Source organism: Maylandia zebra, linkage group LG3 (assembly GCF_041146795.1).
Source record: "Maylandia zebra isolate NMK-2024a linkage group LG3, Mzebra_GT3a, whole genome shotgun sequence".
Classification (NCBI taxonomy): domain Eukaryota; kingdom Metazoa; phylum Chordata; class Actinopteri; order Cichliformes; family Cichlidae; genus Maylandia; species Maylandia zebra.
The window spans coordinates 60453575-60474194 of record NC_135169.1 but is presented as its reverse complement, the minus strand read 5'-3'; the positions used below and the strand labels follow the sequence as shown (position 1 = coordinate 60474194).

General features: G+C 41.1%; 1 protein-coding gene and 2 non-coding genes across 3 annotated transcripts in view; 2 read left to right on the top strand and 1 right to left on the bottom strand.

Moving 5' to 3' along the window:
• The first annotated feature begins 2450 nt into the window (after positions 1-2450).
• trnat-agu (transfer RNA threonine (anticodon AGU)) lies at positions 2451-2524 on the top strand. Its single transcript has one exon. It is a non-coding gene; the product is annotated as a tRNA-Thr (tRNA).
• A 238-nt stretch (positions 2525-2762) lies between these two features.
• On the bottom strand, positions 2763-2844 carry trnas-uga (transfer RNA serine (anticodon UGA)). Its single transcript has one exon. It is a non-coding gene; the product is annotated as a tRNA-Ser (tRNA).
• Positions 2845-8800: 5956 nt separating this feature from the next.
• The window catches only part of LOC112433318 (IgGFc-binding protein-like), a 72482-nt gene continuing 60662 nt past the window's right edge, over positions 8801-20620 (top strand). The window contains exons 1-11 of the mRNA XM_076882276.1: positions 8801-8804; positions 9144-9293; positions 9420-9685; positions 11989-12073; positions 12601-12771; positions 12871-12968; positions 13059-13137; positions 13252-13668; positions 13775-13968; positions 14837-14978; positions 19573-19817. Coding sequence (XP_076738391.1) covers positions 8801-8804; positions 9144-9293; positions 9420-9685; positions 11989-12073; positions 12601-12771; positions 12871-12968; positions 13059-13137; positions 13252-13668; positions 13775-13968; positions 14837-14978; positions 19573-19817 — 1851 coding nt within the window. The remainder of the gene's footprint in view (positions 8805-9143; positions 9294-9419; positions 9686-11988; positions 12074-12600; positions 12772-12870; positions 12969-13058; positions 13138-13251; positions 13669-13774; positions 13969-14836; positions 14979-19572; positions 19818-20620) is intronic.

Here is a 20620-nt window from a genome sequence, read left to right as displayed (position 1 = left end):
CGAGTTACCAGGGAGCAGGAAGTAGCTTTAGAGGGGCTTGGAAAGCTCAAAAACTCATGAATCTTAGCATACTCCTCTAATGTGCAGCTTTCCACTTCTGTAGCTGTTATGCACGAATCTTAACAGTGATTTTTGCACATCAGGTCATCTTGCATATTAAGCTCATGGCTCCTTTGCATTTTGTTTTCTTTCTGTCAACCCTTAACCTATCCGGCATTTGTGTGTGGCAGCAAAGAGAAATGCTTTTTCTTCTTGTACATATGAGAATAAACGCTTTGAATATTGAATCTAAAGACCTTGATTATGCTAAACTGAGAAGCTTTTGGGGTTTCGTGAAACGGCGTGGTCATGACAGCATGCCGAGTTTCGATCATTCACCATGAAGCATGAAATGCTGTAGCTCATTGACTAGCCTCTATCAAGCTTGACAGGCATGGTGACAGTCCCACCCCGAACAGATTGATATGCTATTTGTCAGCAGTAGTTAGAGTGCCACCTAGTGGGAAAAGAAAATATGCAAATAGGTATAATTATCAATCTTACAGTTTTTTCTGAATGCTTAAACCCTAACTGTGATTCCTGTAGCACAATCTCTAAAACTATTCAGACTTATAGCAAAACCACTCACTGAGTTTGCAAAACTAAAAGCACAAAAACTGCTTTGCACTCAGTTTGCAATTTTGTAACACACACTTTGCACAACTGTAGGCACAATTCACTGCACAACACTCAATTACCAAATTTCCAACACACTCCTAGCAAAAGTATACACATGTATGGCTATCATTAACACTAATTTGCCAACTGTCTGGCACACTTTCACATGTGAAAACTTTTTTAGATAATCAGTTCACTTTGCAATCAGCCTAAGCACTATAATACAGGTAAGCTGTGTGTGCGGAGTACAATGGAGGGAGCAGAAAGAGTGAGAAGTAGAGGAGGCCGATGAAGAGGACGTGGAGGTGAAGAAGTAGGATGAAGAGGACGACAAGGACAAGGAGGAGCAAGAGGAAGACGAGGAGGGGGGAGAGGAAGATGAGGAGGGGGGAGAGGAAGGGTAGGAAGAGTAAGAAATAGAATTGCTGATGACATCAGAGCTACAATAGTGGACCATGTAATCAACCGTGGAATGACCCTGAGGGTAGCTGGCCAACGGGTCCAGCCTAACTCGAGCCGCTACACTGTAGCAAGTACCATAAGGACATCTTGAAAAGAGAATCGGTTAGTACAGTCACTTTGCACAAAGATTTGTAGCACTGCCATATGCCAATGAGAAACACACCAATACCATTGATGTAAAAATACTGAAATTGTTACTTTACAGAATTGCTAGATGACCAGATGCTGGGGGCAGAGGAAGCATGTTCACTGCAGACCAAGTAACCCATATAGTCATTATGGCGATTGCAAATAATCCTATACTTGGAAATAAACACTTGTGTTTGTTTTGATGTGTTTGAATAAACACCAGTACTTGAAGTCTGGATCCCTCTATGCTTATGGATCTATGACAGAAGTATGAGCTCAAACTGACATAGCCTACCTTGTGCACAGAGAAAGCAAAGGCCAGATGTGTTTTATATTCATACCATCAGTGTGCAGTTGGCGCATTGTGTGCTTAGTAGATGATGGCTTGTGTGTACTGTTTGATACGGAAACACCATTTTTACGAAGGTGTGAAGAGTTAATCTAGCTGTGTTTGCTTTTGCAAGAGAACTACAATGTTTTGATTATTGGGTGACAGGTTTTCTTATTTGTGTGTAGAGTTTTGCAAAATTAGCCAATAGTTACAAAAAAATGTGCTTAAGCAATCAGAAAAAACTGTAATGAAAATTTACTTTGCAGTTCCACACACGATATGCATCAGTGTGACATTTTGGTCAATTGTTATCCTCCATTGCCACCTAGTGGGCTTAGAAGGTGCTCAGCAGGGCTCGACCGCATCGGGGTGCAGCTCTCGCATGGCTGCCTGCAGTGCCCCACTTGATTACTTGCTGTTTCTCCCCGATGCTACTAAATAACAATATATTAAGTTTATATTAACTTGTAATACATTTCATTATGATATTGTGACTAATATAGACAACTTTTAAATAAATATTTTCTTTTCATATCAGGCGTGTATAGCCCTTCCATCCATTTTCTTCCATGTATCCTAACTAATGGTTGAAAACTCATTTAAAGCCGATCTTCAGCGAATTCAAGTTCTAGTTAGCTCTCTCCAGAAGTCGGTGACCAGGTTAGCGCCCCATCTCCGTACATCCCTGGCTCAGTTTGAATACGTCTTTATCATAAGTCCTCCTCATGTTTACTAGAGTTCGTCTTGACTCAGCGCTATGTTAAGGATTGACACATGTTTGGGTCCGGCCGGTCTTCACAAAGTTTCGTTTTAAAATTTTCCGGGTAAGTCTACATCTTTAACGCAAAAATAGCACGGCTGCGGAGTAGGTGGCGCCGTGGCTTAGTTGGTTAAAGCGCCTGTCTAGTAAACAGGAGATCCTGGGTTCGAATCCCAGCGGTGCCTTTTTATGGAAACACATAATTTACTGCCAATTGTTGGAATAATTGTGAAGTACTTTTAATATCCGTATAACATAGACTATCGGACTGACATTTAATCAATGACTCAAATGGGCTCATAGTCTTTTTTCGTTTTAGATAGCGTAATATTTTTATTTCATAGATAACCATCTTTAGATTCCAAGAATAGAGTCAGTAAATTTACATTTTTCTATGAATAAAAGTAGTGAAAGGAAAGCACACGCTGCGAGCAGGGTTCGAACCTGCGCGGGAAGATCCCATTGGATTTCAAGTCCAACGCCTTAACCACTCGGCCATCGCAGCTAAGCCACTACATGGTGGGTATTGTTTTGATAAGTGAGTAAGTCGAATAAGTGGGAAAAAAGTGGGCATGTGTTTTGTTTTTCCTTTTCCAGAATTCTGAGAAAAATGTCAGAAGACTTTAGTATCACACATTAATCTCAGAATTCTGACTTTAATCTCAGAATTCTGGAAAAGAAAAAAAAAAGATGTGCCCACCCTCACTAGTTATGTTTCTGATTGAGGCAGTATCACTTATAATGGAGATGTCAGGAATAGACACGGTTGTGGCACTGATTCACTCTTTAGCACTATGGTCACCCCGGTGTGTTGGCCAGAACACCACTTAAGGCCAAGTTGTCCCAGAGTATAGAAGAAGGAGCTTGAGGTTTGGTTTGAGGCACTTTATTCTCAAAGCTCAGTTCCTGTGGCTGTAATCACACGGGTGTGTGTGTGATTTTTTATCATTCACGCACACATCACATCCCACAGGAATCAGTGCATCCCCACCGGACTAACACCGCTTGTCCGACACTAAAACTGCCCACCTTACTAACTGGATGATGTCACCAGACGGTGGGCTGGCTCAAACTGACAGAAGAAGAAGGATTTTCTCCTTCCAAATTGAGTTAAAACTGAGGTTATTGTACTCTGCCGTAGATGTGCCTTAAAAATGTGAAAGCTTAACTTTATCTTATCTTATATCTCAGAAATGTGGTATGAAACCAGATACTTGTCTTCCAGTAACATTGAGAGGAATCGAGGAGTTGTTATTGACTAGAATATGTCCTTCAAACCACAGATTAAAAAAAATTCTGTGTAGTGTTTTGAAAAAAGTTTTTTAAAACTGCAATTTGAGTGTAAAGCAGGACTTGTGCTTGTAGTTTAGCAGGATTGGTTCTGGGGGTTGGTGGATCAGTTACATGTTGTAGTCATTGTGTCTGAAGTACAAGTAATTGTGTGTAAACAATTGGGGGAAACTGTAACAGGCTGTACTAAAAACTCCCTGAAAAGCCTTCAGTTAATCCAAAATGCTGCAGCAAGAGTCCTGACAGGGACTAGAAAGAGAGCAGATTTCTCCTGTATTGGCTTCCCTTTGTTGGCTTCCTGTTAAATACAGAACCAAATTTAAAATCGTTCTTCTCACACACAAGGTCTTGAATAGCCCCATCTTATCTTAAAGGCCTCATATAGAGCACTTTGTACTCCATCCACATGTCAAAGGAAAAGTGTTTCGTTGTTGCTACCCTACTGTATGTGTTGTTAATTTCATTTACACATAAGCAGCTGAAACTGATTAACAACCCTGTCTGCTACTTCACTGACCAGACCAAGAACCCAGAACTTGAACTGACTTGATGCCATACTGTCATTACAAAGTGTTGCTTTAATCTTTTGAGCAGTATAGTATCTAAAACTTGTCACTTGTTTAAGACCGACAGGCAATTATTCATCGTCACATCTACACTTACAGCTTATTTAGAATAACCACCTAACCAAAGAAGCATATAGATCACGCTCCACAGAAAGGGCACAGCTACTTTAGAACAGAATATTTCTGCATTCAGGCGACTCACTACCACAGCACCCAGAGCTCATGTGAAACACTTGGTTCTTACTTGGTGTAAAAAAAACTTAACTCCAGGTTGCAGTGTGTGATTTTAAACCACACCCCTGAGAAACACACTGTGGTCACAATGGCAACCAACACAAAGGTCCTTACTTTGAAGGACTTCACTCACGTCTCAGTATCTTTATTGGACTAGAACTTTCATGCACACCCATAGCTGATTCATGTTGATGATTTTATATTTTAATGATTCAAGCTAAGCCACCATCCACAGATCATCTGTGTTTAAAGGTTATTTTTCTATATGATGCGTTCACAAGTAAACATAGAAGCTTGTCCGTTGATTTTAAAAAGATCTCATTTGAAAACGACGTACAGAGCTATTATTAAATTAGGTTTATATGCTGTCCAGTACAATGGATGCAATGCTTTACTTGTAAGATTCACTGCAAGGTAGAAAACTTATGTAACACTTTTTAGGGCATAGTGTGATAGCTCTGCATTCATCAAACCAGCAGGAAACTCAAGTCAGAGCTGAATCAGTTTAAAACAAGGATGTTACCTCAATTTTAACATTTTATACCTAATTCGGAATTATTATTATAATGTTGCTGCTGAGCATGTTTGCTATTTGCCTCATTTAATTTATCTTATTTCATAATTTATTCAAGAAATATCAGGAAAATGTTTTGTCTATGTGGGTCATAAAAGCCCAAACCCATTTTCACTGTCAGGAAAACGATGGGAGAGTCCCTGTTGAAACTTTAACAGGAACTTTCTTCCGTGTGTAAAAGGACAGTGACACCTGTATCACCTTGGGTTCTTATGGGTTTAGAACTAAGGAAACAAGGAAGTAGTCCGGGGACCAAGATATAAGAAAAGATAAAGATAATGTTCTGGACATTAACATAGTGCAGTAATATGAGAGAGAATCAGCTGCATCTACGATGACATTCAAGCTCCTGTATCATTTTGTGCATCGTCCTGTATCTTTATTGTTTAATCTCTTCTGTCCAATTCTTGTCATTGACATGAAATATGAGAGCTAGTATTCTGAATTGTTGAGATAAAGTCATTGCTAAGTTGATTGTTTCTGGGTGTGGCCATCATATTTTATTTTATACGTGTTTTATTACAAATTTCTCTTTGGTTTTTCCCTACTCTCAGATCTCTGATATGATACCACACAAATTCTCAAAAAAGATGATTAGATGATTCTTCATATCAGAAATGTCATTTAGGTTGTCATCTAATGTTGTGTCCACTCTTAATAATTTTAAGTGGAGCATGGGATTCAATTTTCCATAACTAAAACCAGCAGAACTTCGAGACTTATTTATGCAATCGTGCCAAAGGACTGTTTTTCTAGAGCTTTTAAAGTGAAGGGCCACCACCGCTACCTAAAAACCTTTGCAAAAACTTAATGAGCTTAATTGTGAAAGCAGAAAGAGTGTCTGTCTTCAAATCTGAACTGAGATGAGATGATGATGAGATGAGAGCCTTTATTTGTCAGTTGCAGGTCTTTTACCCACAACCGAGATGACAGACCATACATACAATACACAAACATCACATTGGGGAGACGGGTCAGGCTAGGTAGCGAGGAAAAAAACATTGAAATGTGTAACACTGAAGGATAATAGAGGAATGCACAGGTATCAACACACCATAGCACAATAAACACAGACAGCAACATGGGAAAGAGTTCCAGTGTGTACATCTGATCTGGGGCCGCTGCAATCTTCGACTGCGCCTCCAACTGACCCGATGTCCACATCAGAGGGGAGGTAAGCGTTGGAGGTGGCATTGGATCCGGGGTAGGGAGGGTGATGCGTCAGTGAGGGCTTATCAGTATCAGTATATCTATGTGTGTGCGTGTCCATAGTTCAGCTGAGACAGTGTCCTTCGCCCTGCCAGGCTAAGTAAACAGTCTTCCAGCCAACCCAGGTGGCCTTGCATGGAATGGGAAGGAACAGACTCAACACAGTCGTTATCAGGGTGTTGATGTTCAGCTCCGGTCTTGCAGCTGGCGCCGAGAGGGGATCCGCATAAGTGATGGTATTTTTTACTTTAGTGCGAACAGCTCATATGAATTTCAAAGCAGTTCTACAGTCCAACACTGGTCTCTCAATCTCCCGTTGGAGAGCCGCGAGCTTCGCCATACTTGCGTTCTGTGATGTTGTCATTTCTTGTGTTCAAGGAGCCGATTTCTGAGAACTCACGGCAGTGTGCCTCCCCGAGATGTCATCCAATTTTGCGCCCAGAGATGTTATTCCGAGCGAGCCCTTCCGAGATGTATCCAGTCTGCAGTCAGAGGTCTTATTCTGAGTATTCACAGCAGCCGTAGCCTCTCCAAGATCTTATCCGTGCTGCGCTCAATGAGCCCATTTTGAGAAACTCACGCCTCTCCCATCGTTTCAATCCCAGCGGGCAGCCTTGTGGGGGGTTGAACAGCCGGTTCCGCTTCCTTAATTCTTCGATAAGTCAGGGCCAAGCCAGCTCCGATCAGCCAGAACCCTGTTACCATGGTTCCGAATAGGTAGCACTCAGGCTCACCCCAGCCCAAACTTCTCGTTGAGAAAGGGGTGTCAATTGCAATCCATAATTCCTCTTTTAGGTTTTAGAGAACAGACTGTGAGAGAATGTAAGCAGGGAAGATAAGGGAGAGGAGAAAAAGTGTGTCCGCCAAAGAAGAAAAGCTGGGAGCTTGTTTCACAGAAGGCGTCTGAAAACTGAAGGTTTTGCTTCCTTATCTACTTTTAAATACCTGAGGAGCAACAAGTAATTCTGAAATCTGAGAGAGAAGTGCTCTTTTGGTTCTTTAAGAGTTCTTTAAGATATGATGATAATACATGCATGAACTAGTTTTTCAGTGTCACTCTGAGACAGGGTCGTTCTAGTTTTTCTGGTGTGAAACATTTCTAAGATACCTGAATGTAGAAGTAGTGTGTACTGTTCATGCTGATGCACAGATATAAAATGTAGGTATATCAGATAAAGAAAAGGAATAGGAAATGCTGATGTGAGGTTTCGTATTTGCTGCAGTATGGGCTGTCCTCACAACATGATTCCTTGAAGCTTACTGGTTGAGAGTCCATGCAGTAGTCGGTCCACATCGTGTTAACGGTCCATCCGTAAGTTGGTGGTAAAGAAGAACAAATATGTGAACGCAAGTGGCCTTCCTAGAATCACTGTCAATATACATTACAAGCTAAAAAGGTGTGTCCCTCTGATCAAAGTTTCATGTTTATTACACAATAAGCTTGATAATTTCTTAAGTTCTTTTTTATAATATGATGTTTGAGGAACATCCCCACCCTGCTCGTGAACTCCTGAGGTCAAAAGGCACACATGCACACACGTATCCAGTCACGCCTAACGGGACCACACCCTCTCCCTATCATTCACAGTTACTCATTTACTCATTTTGATACACAATATACAGCAGTTCAGCATCCACACCACCTACTCAATTTATCCATCCTGGTTTCCACCCAGCATGCCCCTGACTCATCCCCAGCCTATAAAAAGTCCTGTACTCTGTGTCTCTGTCTTCTTGCACTGGTATCTCAAAGTTAGCCATGGAAATATTAAAGTTTTTAATTTTCTTATTGTGGATGTGTGATTCCAGAGCAGGACAGTTACAGTACAGGTGAGTTCTTAATGCATAACAACTATATAATCAGTTAAGTTGCTAATTATTCATATAGCTGGATCCTTCTAATAAGTTATGACTTTATCGAGCAGGAACGCGTCGTTTCTTTTCTGGTTGTTCTCAATAGCTGCCTTCTTTAATAATTGCTTTAAGTGATCAGTAAGCCTAGAAAAGCACTATGCCACTATGACTCTTATGTATAAAAATGTAAGGCTTAAATCACAAATATATGTCATTATTAGACCTTTTTTTTTGTTAAGAATTGGGAATTTATTTAGTTATTTATTTCTACCTTTAACTTGACTTTCAGTTTCTTTGGATAACTAGGCCTTCTTTGGAATATGGAATGAGTAAAGTGCTTCTTAAATGGACAAAACGACGAGTTTCCTACTTCACAAATGACTGTCACGGCCCATCCATGTTCATGTGCTCATGTGTTTTTTGTAATTTGGCGAATTGTATCGCAGTAGTTGCACTTAATTAATTAACTCTAATGATGTAAGCCACCACATGAATAACAGAGACACAGAGAATTCTGTTTGAAGCACATTTACTTTATGCACTTTGGCCTGTCTTCCACCATCAATGTGTTCCTTGGAGAGTCTTTTTTCTTCTTTTCAATGTCCTGCGCAGTTTTAACCAGACTCTAACCTGCATCTTTCTCTTGTTTGCAGTGCGCAGAATGAGCAGACAGAAGATGGTATGTTGGTTTTTTTTATCATCTACGACATGTTCAAGACATATAAAGTGCACTTATGGGTAACATACTATCACAGAGATGTGACATTACTGCAACACTGTATCCAACACAGTCCCTGTGTTGGATTTGAACCTTAACTCTTTACAGCTCCTTATCTTAAGTAATGATAATAATGTCCGGCCTAAACGTACAGAAAAATAAACAGTTGTCTCTCATTGTCGAATCAGTTTAATGTCTGTTACTGGGATGTTAACTGTCAGTAACGATTAGGCATAGCTTGAAACCTGACACTAATAAACAGATGCTTGTTTGCATTTAAACACTTGAACTACTCTATCATAGAGAATTCTTCATGAACATGTTTGGCCTTGTGTTCCGTCTGTAATGTGTTTCTACAGCCGTAGTGGTGACTTCATGCGACTTTAACCAAGACAGTGGCCCATTCTGCGATTTCATCCAGGATAGCACAGACAGCAGTGACTGGACCCGGCACAGAGGTCCAACTCCCACAACTGGCACTGGTCCCAGTGGAGACTACCCTGATGGAGGTTTGCATGCTTTATTAAAAACACGTTTATTCCGTACTATTGTCGTGATTGTACTGAATGGGATTAATTAAGAGTTCGAGGGTGTAAACAAATAAACATGTTTCGTCTGTGTCCTTCTTTCTGCAGAGGGATACTACATCTATCACGAGGGGGACAATGTGTCTAATGGACAGAAAGCTCGCTTGCTGAGCCCCCCCATCACCTCATCAGCCTCTGAGATCTGTGTTCAGTTCAACTACTACATGTACGGGATTGACAATACCAATAATTTGAGAATTCTGGCAAAATTACCCAGTAGTGAGGCAGAGGTGTGGAAGAGGACTGGAATCCAGAGTCCAAACTGGTTGAACGGCTCTGTTACCGTATCGAAAGCGAGCAGCCAGAGCATTACCGTGAGTGTTACCAGATCACTTTAACAACTTTAAACAGCATCAACAGTAGCAACAGGAGCTTGGGACTTTAGCTATGAAGTGAAGTCATTCAGACACTAAACTCTCATCAGACATTAGTAAGTGACATTAATAAGGTGAAGGAAGCTGCTTTAAACAGCTTTGCAAATATAGAAATCCTTCTGTATTATTATCCTCTAATTTTATTAAGGAACTAATTTAAAGTTTCATTTTGTCGCTGATAATTGAGAACAATTTTTCTACATGCCAAATGAATACACGCAATAAGCAATATTTAGCATTACAAAACAGATAGTCAAAGGTAATAATAGTCAACACACGTAAAGATTATTTTACAGCTGCTTTTATGTCTTTGTAATTGCAACAACAGCTGTAAAACAACCATTCAAAATGCTGAACGAGACAAGAACAGACAGATATGTGCTGAGGCCCATGATAACGCTCTGCTCTTTAAAACATGTTCATAAAGTTTCGGACTGTCACACCCTCAACAGTATTCTGAAGGAGTTGCTTAACGTCTAGTGTATCATATTTGATACATACAGTTTTTGGCACTTCCACATCATCAGTGTGAATTTTCCCCCTGAAAAACCTAAATAAATTGCACAATACCTTTTTTAGCAATTAAAAAAAACAGATAAGCAAATACAAATTAAATGTCATATACAGAAATTGAAATGTGATTTATTTTTTAAAAACTTAAACAAAAGGAGGTTAAATAAACACTATTTTCAAAGAATTACAATTTTCTGGCAATGATTTCATGATTCAGGCTTTAAAGGGTTAAAGTAACAGCTGTGCTGTTTCTTACATTTTTTGCACAGTGCTTATCATGTAACAGCTTACCCAGTGCTGTTCAGAACCACACTGTCTGTTATACGCTTCACTTTTGGTGAAGTGAAAGCTCAGGAGGAGGAATTTGAAACGAGTCAGGAAACTCAATAATTAAAGATTGTTTGCAGGTTATTATGTAAAATCAATATATAACACACACAGTGTGTTCTAGCAGACACTTCTGGTCATGTATGTGTGTCGGTTACATCGCAGTATTTAACAACATGAAATCAAAGTACTTACATGCAGGACTAAGGTCGTAGCTTTATGGTCTGAACTATGATACCTTTGTGTCTCATTAGTCTGATACTTCTTCACCTTTTCTAAGAATCCTTTGGTGCCTCTTCTGTCTGTCACACTTCTCATCTCTCACCTCTTTCTTCTCTTGTTCATAAGAGGCCAAATCCTTAAAAACGTTTTGTTTTCATGACTAAATGAAAAAGCTTCAAATATTTAAGAGTCCAGCCACTACCACATGTCAAAGACATGTCCTGTAACCAGTTTTTACTGTCTCAGTTTCTTTATTTTTGAAACACATCCTTATGAGTACATTAAAGTGTAACGGCAGAATGCTGCTGGAATGACACACAGCGGCGGCTTCCTCTGTGTGTCTATTTCTGGAGGAGTGGAATGATTCTTATCATCTTTCACATTTTATTGTTTGGCCAACTCGTCCACTTTGTCACGTGTAGACATGATTTTCTGCTTCCTAAAAGTTAGCTGTAAAAATATTTTCAGGGCCCAAACATCAATGTGCTGAAAAACTGATGAAGCACACAAAGTTATTCATCACTGACACTTGTACTGTTTATGTTGAGGTTGAGCTGACATGAAAACTTTTTGTTCACTTGCCCGCCAGACTTTTATTGGGCAACTAATCTCACTTGCAAATGTTTCCTTCCATCTGTAAAAGCATCAGAGCAATTGTCATTTTGATCAGAAAATGATGTTTAGATAAACTGACTATAGCTTTAAAAATTACTGTTAAAATATGATTGTTATTTATTATAAATTAATTAAAATTACTAGCAAATGGTGCAGATGGCCCCGCCCCTCCCTGAGCCTGGTTCTGCCGGAGGTTAAAAGGGAGTTTTTCCTTCCCACTGTCACCAAAAGTGCTTGCTCATAGGGGTCATATGATTGTTGGGTTTTTCTCTGAATGTATTATTGTAGCCTTACAATATAAAAGCGCCTTGAGGCGACTGTTGTTGTGATTTGGCGCTGTATAAATAAACTGAATTGAATTGAATTGGATTACTTGGGTATCTGGAATAAAAGAAAATAAACCCTTAAGTCTTTAACACCCCCCCAGTTTGTTTCTGCTCCTACCGCTTAGATGGAAATCAAGGCTTTATTGAAGAAAAACTCTTTCTTTAAGTTACTGTGTATATTATGTATATAAATCTCTAGCTTTTTTTGTGTAGGGTGATATTTTCTTTGCATGTCTACAGATCGTCTTTGAGGCTCAGAGAGGCTTATCTTCTTCTTGTGATTCAGCTTTGGACAACATCGTCATCACTGAAGGAGCATGTCCCTGTGAGTTCACACACATGCACATAAAGACACAGACACACACACACACACACACACACACACACACACACACACACACACAATCACATTTTGAGCTGATATATAAATGTTTTGTTCACAGCTTGTATTTTTGGCTGTGATTTTGACACTTCCGATGACCTCTGTGGATGGACAACTCAAACTGAGGATCCCAATATGTTTGGCTTCAGTCAGTGGACAGGAGGAACTGAAACTGAAGGCACTGGACCTGATGGTGACTTTTCAAAACCTGGTTGTAAGTGATTTTTCTTTGTGAGGTCTAAATGGAAGTGAATGTTTTACCAAGACTGGCTCTATTTTCCTCTTGCAATATTTGCAAAACATAGAACGCTGCTTTCTGGCCTGATTAAGCACTAACTGACACTATTGTGGTACTGACAATAAATCAGAAATATAATAACAATTCTACTAATAATTTACAATTATTACTACTAGTAGTAGTAATATTATTTGCATTGTTATTATTATGCTTTTAACCCTTACACATGTAGTTGGATCCTATCTGTTGTTGGATTCCTTCGAGGCTATACCTGGAGTCAGTGCTCAGATCACAAGTCCTTTAACAACTCCCTCCTCCTCTGCATGTCTCGAGCTTACCTTCCATTACTACCTGTATGGCACTAGTACTACTATGCAGATCAGTGTCCACACGATCACCACAGGTAAAAGAAAAAAAGGGTGCACTATCATAATAGAAGAATGTTTGACCAAAAGCTAGAAAAGAGGAAAATCATTTTTTGAATTGTTTTTCTCTTTACCAGATGAAACCCTCGGACCTGCTCTCTTCACTGTAACGGGGAACCAGGGACAAGGCTGGAAGCCGGCAAACGTCCGCTTTCTGGGAAATAATGCTATTAAGGTAAATAGTAGAACACCACAAGTCTCTTTATGTGTGTATTCCTGTGTGTGCACAGGCTTCACATCATATGCACATTTATATGCATTTCAGTTTGCAATTGTGGGTACCTATGGAGAAACGCCTCAGACAGATATTGCTATCGATGCTGTTTGTATCATGACCTGCACAGGTGAGAGATCAACCCAAGACGTTTAATTTGCCTTCTTGCACATTCAGAACCTTCAGAAATATGGATCAGTTGTGTCGGTGTTTACATGAGAAACTATATCTGTTTCATTTATAGGTCAGCCTGTTACACCCAAACCACCAACTGCTGCTCCAACTACACCTAAAACAACAACACCCAAACCACCAACTGCTGCTCCAACTACACCTAAAACAACAACACCCAAACCACCAACTGCTGCTCCAACTACACCTAAAACAACAACACCCAAACCACCAACTGCTGCTCCAACTACACCTAAAACAACAACACCCAAACCACCAACTCCTGAACAAACTACACCTAAAACAACAACACCCAAACCACCAACTCCTGAACAAACTACACCTAAAACAACAACACCCAAACCACCAACTCCTGAACAAACTACACCTAAAACAACAACACCCAAACCACCAACTCCTGAACAAACTACACCTAAAACAACAACACCCAAACCACCAACTCCTGAACAAACTACATCTAAACCACCAAGTAAGACTTGTTTTATCAGATATTTCCATTAATACTTCATTCCAGAAGTCCAGAAGTTCTTTCATTCATGCTCCTTTTTATTTTCCATCTTATTCTTTCTATCCAGACCCCTGTCCTCCTAACGCAGAGTATATAGAGTGCGGTCCAGCTTGTATACCCACCTGTATGGAACCCTCCACCAATTGCTCCGGCTCCTGTATCAGTGGCTGCTTCTGCAAACCAGGCTTTGTTTTTAAGGGACGGCGTTGCATACCACTGGAGAGTTGTGGCTGTTTAGACGATGAGAATAACTATTATGAGGTCAGATGTCCTATTTACATATACTACATAAATTCCCGGTCAGTAAACACAGATATACAGTCAACCTCTGCCTATTCAGTATTTGTTGATTTTTCTGTGGAATGTAACTCTAAATTATTGGCAGAAAATTTGCCTATTTGTGGATTTTTTGATAAAGCATATCTAAAATATTCATTAGTTATTTTCATCAGGGTGATTTCATGTTTGAACTATTAAAACAGGCAGTTATAAGCGTTTTTAGAGGGCGTTCTTAAGTATTCCCAGAGTGATTGTGGTCCCTAACCACAATCGGGGGTCGACTGTAGTAACAAAATAGCAAGCATAAGTTGTATTTCAGGTCCCTCTTCTGTGAAACCAGCCCTCAGTTTAGATTTGCAAAACAGACGCCCTCTCTGCTTTTAGGATTATGCTTACAATTTTTTGATAAAGCTCATACTTAGGGTAGAAGCAGGTGACCCTAAAATAGTTAGTTATACTGCAATAGGTCAAGGCTACTAAGGCGTTCGTATGATAGACTGAATGTCTCTTCTTTCCTTAACTCTTTTCACTTTTTGTGTTTATTTATAAAACACTTTTCATCTCATCATTACTTATCTGGCTGTGTTCCATAGTGTGTCTTTTTTCTTATTTGCCTTTATTTCTCTTTTTCTCAACTCCAACCAGTCACAGCGGATGGCTACTCCTCACTGTGCCTGGTTTGGCAGGGATTTCTTCCTGTCAAAAGGGAGTTTTTCCTTCTGACTGTTGTGAGAAATAAAATAAATCTAGAGGCGACTACTGTTGTTAAATAACTAAAAATGGAATGAATTGAATAATATGTAATTATACACCACGCTTTCTTAGTTTTGATTGTGTTAATTCTTTTCAGCCTGGTGAGATCGTATTTGGAGATGGCTGCGCAAAGCTGTGTCGCTGTGCAGGGAACTACACTTTGGAATGTGTTGATAACTCCTGTGACCCCACTGAAGAGTGTCGGGAAGTTAATGGTGTAGCAGGCTGTTATCCTAAAGGTAATAATGTTTGGCAACAAAAAATTTGTCTTGAAACTACAACATGCATCTTAAAATGTGTAATTTTAATAGATGAATATGCAATGGATGGTCTAGTCACATCTAAAGAGAAAAATATTTTAAAGTAGTCACGTCCACAACTACCACTCCACTGTTCAAAGATTGTTGATATAATACTCCAGAGGTTGATTCTGTTCATCTGGACGTAGCGTTTTTGTGGGAGAAATGTTTTGTCACTCATCCAAGTGACTTCTTCAGTCTCAGCTGACTGCAGGTTTCTCCAATCTCATAAACAGTACATTTGCATAATGACTGAAACCAGCCCGCAGAAGGAACAATGGGCTGGGAGGTCAGTTCCTTAATCTAAGGAGCCTGGAAAGAAAAAGCATCTGGACTTCTTTAAGTTGCTTGAAGACATTTCACCTCTCATCTGAGAAGCTTCTTCAGTTATAGCGTCAAATGGTGGAGAGTCCCAGATTTAAACCCTGTGGGAGTAACCCCACTGAGAGGGCCAAAGGACCCCTAATGATCCTCTAAATAATCGCATGTCAGATGGCCCAGGATGTGAGTGGGCGTTGAGGCGTCTGGGAAGGAAAAACAAAACTGGATTATAGATGGCAGACAGTTGGTGTCGTAAACCACCGCTTCTGTTCAAAGATGGTCGCTCACAGTGGACAAATGGCTTATTTTATTCCTCTTTCAAACCATCTGTCTTCTCTGTCCAAAATGTGAACATTGGCATCCTCGAAAGAGTGACCTTTGTCCTTTAGACGCAGTTGGACAGCCGAGTCTTGTCCTGTGGAGGTGGCTTTTCTATGTTGTGCCATACGTTTGTGAAGTGGCTGTTTGGTCTCTCCAATGTAGAGGTCTGGGCATTCCTCGCTACACTGTACAGCATACACCACATTGTTAAGTTTGTGTTTAGGAGTTTTGTCTTTAGGATGAACCAGTTTTGGTCTGAGTGTGTTGCTGGGTCTGAAAGAAGCTTCTCAGATGAGAGGTGAAATGTCTGTAAGCAACTTAAAGAAGTCCAGACGCTTTTCTTTCCAAGCTCCTTAGACTACGATGACCTGGATGACTGAGAACCTTCACAGTTAGTTCCTTGATCTTAATTATGCAAATTCTCATGACCATTGATCAACAACCACTGATCAATAACCATGAGTCCCATTCACAGAGAGTTGGGGAATGGCTGCAATCACAGCATTGTAAGATGGTGACAGATGTACCCTTAGGCCCCCTCCTCGATTCAGAGATGGTCTTTCCCTTTTCACGTAAATTTTCACGTTCCTCCCTGTCCAGGATGTTACATCCTCATCATTGAAAGAGTGTCACTGGCCTGTAGGTGTAAATAGACTGCAGAGTCCTGGCCTGACGAGGTGGCTCTTCTGTGTTGTAGCCAGAGGTTGTTTGGTTTCCCTGATGTATAAATCCTGACAATCCTACTGGCACTTAACAGCGTACACTATGTTACTCTATTTGTGTCGGGGGACCCGATCCTTGGGGTGGACCCATTTTTGGCGCAGCGTGTTTTGGGGTTTAAAAGCCACAGAGACCCGGTGTTTAGAAAAAATGCATCTAGACTGCTTCGATACTCCTGACATACTCCTGACATGTACGGGATAGCTATAGGTCACTATATAGTCAGCGGTTGTCCTTCTCTCCTGGAGCTTTCTTTAGGTGGCTTTTCTTTAGGTGGTAGTAGGAGGACGCAATGTGCAGACACTCAGAGGCGGAACGTAAACTGAAAAGGGTAACAAAACTAGGAATACAAAATACACTTACACAGATAGAAAACGCAGCTAGATAAGGGTAGATCGCAACGCGGACACAGAGAAACACAGGGCTTAAATACACGGAGGGAGGAATCAGGGAATGGGTAATAGGAGGGAAACACAGCTGAGGAAAACCAGGCCTAACGAGACAAAGGAAGCACAACCAGATGCATTTACATGGACTTTCAAAGTAACACAGGAAACATAACACAGACTGAACTTACAGACACAGACTCATAGGCAAGCACTACAGAGGGAACAGAGACGTGGAACCAGGGCAGACACAGACACTGACTGGACACGGGGATATAGCAGGCAGGGGAGACAGCAACTAAGGTTTACACAGAGACATAAACCATAAGACAGAACTCTAACAAAGAAAACAAAGACTAGAAATGATAAATAATATAATAAACTCAAAACCTTGGGTCAACGACCCAGGCATCCTAACATAGGCAGCCGTTGTCCTTCTCTCCTGGATCGGCTGGAGCTTTCTTTTGGCGCCTTACCAGCTTTGACAAAAGTCCAGCTGGGATAATCACATTTACTCAGGGCCTTCTTGATGTGATGTTCTTCTGCCTCCCTGGCCGCTGTGTCTGTGGGGATGGTGTTCGCTCTGTGTTGTAGCGTCCTGATTAGGGATGGGTATCATTTAGGTTTTATCTGATACCGGTGCCAAACCAGTACTTCTGAAACGGTGCCGGTGCTTAAACGGTGCTCGAACCAGTGCTTAAAGAATGGAGAACAAAATCTTTGTCCAAAAACCTCTCATGTTTTTATTTTTTGCAGTCTCTTTTTTTCTGCAAAATGATAACCAAGTTAGCCTTTTCTGTTGATACAACATGAAGGGAGTATCTGCCATCAAACAAGAAGACGGCCGCATGTAACACCGACAGTGTTTGCTAGTTCACCTTATGTGCATTAATTTAATAATGTGGTTAGCCTACTCAACGTGAATTACATACGAACAACAGTAAGCTACTCACCCAGAGAAGAATGGCTGCTGCCGCCACCATCATCATTTTTGCTACACTGGCAGGGCTAGGGCCAGGACTCTCCTCTTCGGGGATGTTGCTAACTCCGGGTCAATAACAGGCACCACATCCGCAGTAAATGTGCTTGGTGCGAGGTCTTGCAGCAAGCTATCAAATACAGTGCATTTCTCAGCTTTTAAAAAAACGCTATGCATCGCCAAGTGTTTCATCAGATTCAAGGTGTTACCTCCTTTGCACAGTATCACCTCAAAGCACTTGTTGCAGGCTGCTGAGTTTGCATCTTTTGCTGTGAAGTACAGCCAGACTTTTGACCGCTTCGCCTTGGGCATCCTCGGAAACGTAAAATGATTGGCTAGAATCTAAAGTGTATCACAGCTCAGGAAAAAAAAGCACCGAAATAAAGCACCGAAATGTGCGCTGCTTTTCGGTCTGGTTATCAGAATCAGAATCAGAATCAGAATACTTTATTGATCCCTGGGGGAAATTATTTTTTGTTACAGTGCTCCATTTTAAACCAACATTAAGACAAGACAGACAATACACTAACTAAGAATAGTACAATATATACATATATATACATACATACATACATAAGTCACTCATAAATAAATAGTTGGAAAAGAAACATGTGTAGTTGTAGCAGCAAACAGTGTGTTAAGTGGATGCGTTGTACAGGGAGATGGCCACAGGTAGGAATGATTTCCTGTGTCGTTCAGTGGTGCTTTTTGGTAATCTCAGTCTCTCACTGAACGTGCTCCTGTGACTGACCAGCATGTCATGGAGTGGGTGGGAGGTGTTATCCAACATTGTCTTTATCTTGGACAGCATCCGCCTCTCCGACACCACCTTGAGGGAGTCCAGCTCCATCCCCACAACATTGCTGGCCTTACGGATTAGTTTATTAAGTCTGTTGGCATCTGCGACCCTCAGCCTGCTCCCCCAGCATGCAACAGCATAGAGGATCGCACTGGCCACAACAGACTCATAGAAAATCCTGAGCATTTTCTGGCAGATGTTGAAGGACCTCAGTCGCCTCAAAAAATAGAGACGACTCTGGCCCTTCCTGTAAAGTGCTGTGGTGTTTGCAGCCCAGTCCAGTTTATTGTCAATGTGTACTCCAAGGTATTTATAGTCCTCCACAATGTCAACACTGACCCCCTGAATTGAAACAGGGGTCAAGTGTTTATGTCATACCGTTTATGTCAGAACCCATCCCTAATTGGGAGTGGACTTAAGGGGGCCATGGACCCCCTAATGTTCCTCTCCATTATCACATGAGCCACGGTTAGAAAACAGGTGTGGGTCACAATCAGCACAGGTTTCGGGTGAATCCATTGTGAGACCTAGCCTCAACCTATCATGTGACTTACTGAGGTGAAATGACCCAGTATGTGAATGGGTGTTAAGGCGTCTGGGAAGGATCTCAAAACTGCATTATAGATGGCAGACAGTCGGTGTCGTAAACCTGTCCCTCTGTTGAAAGATGGTCATTCACAGTGGACAAATGGCTTATTTTATTCCTCTTTCAAACCATCTGTCTTCTCTGTCCAAAATGTGGACATTGGCATCCTCTTAGGGACACTCCCAATAGGGCTTAAAAGTCTGTGACTGTCCACCAGTTGCTCTTAGAACTGAAGAAGCTGAAGAGGTGAAATGTCTTAAAGAAAAGTCCAGACACTTTTCTCTCCAAGGTTCTTAGACTACGATGACCTGGATGGCTGAGAACCTTCACGGAAAAATCTGCCTTAAATTCTTGATTACATCAATACATTACATTCGTATCAAAATGCCAATATACCATTTATCTCTTGTTATTTTCTTTAGGTACATCCACGTGCGTTGCATCTGGCGATCCACACTACACCAGCTTTGACAAACGCAAATATGACTTCATGGGCAACTGCAGCTATCTGATGTCTAGTCCATGCAATGACACAACTGTGCCCTACTTTGAGGTCCATACTGACAATGAAAACCGGTATAACAGGCCGACCATCTCCTATGTGAATGCCGTACATGTATACGCACAGATGATAAAGATCTCCATTCTCAAAGGTGGCACTGTGCAGGTAAGAAATAAGAGAAGGAAGGAAAACAAATCACGCTATCACGTTATCAGGCACTACTGCATTACAAACAAACATCATTCTGTGGTACAAATCACTGCACATGCTCAGGAACACTTCTGAAAACCACTGCAATTGACCATGGAAAGAAACTTGCACTTACACTTACCACTTTGCACATGTTCAGGAGTTGAGTGATCACATTTGTTGATCACTCAACTGGCACTGGTTTCGCTAGCTACCAGTGCTAGCTAGTGAAACCTGGCTAGCACTGGTAGCTAGCCAGGTTTCGCTAGCTACCTGGTTTCGCTAGCCAGGTTTCGCTAGCTACCAGTGCCATCGGAATGACAATAGTTCAATAGTCTGATCTTGATCCTAACATTCAGGGACGTCGAGTTCCAAATAGGTTAGAGATAGGTCCTTCTCTCACCCCAACTAGTCGCAGCAGATGGCCGCCCCTCCCTGAGCCTGGTTCTGCCGCAGGTTTCTTCCTGTTAAAAGTCGCCTTTGTCGCCAAAGTGCTTGCTCATAGGGGGGTCATATGATTGTTGGGTTTGTTCTCTGTATGCATTATTATAGGGTCTACCTTCAAATATAAAGCACCTTGAGGTTACTGTTGTTGTGATTTGGCACTATATAAATAAAATTGAATTAAATTGAGTAGAACTGGAAACATCGGAAGACTTCGGCCGCCTTCCCTACTCTGAAGTCGCATCCTTGTCTGATGCCAGTATTAATCTTGAAGAAATCCATTGAGAAATCGTCTCTCCGGACGCAGCAGCAGGAGTTGGAGTAGAGACCACAAA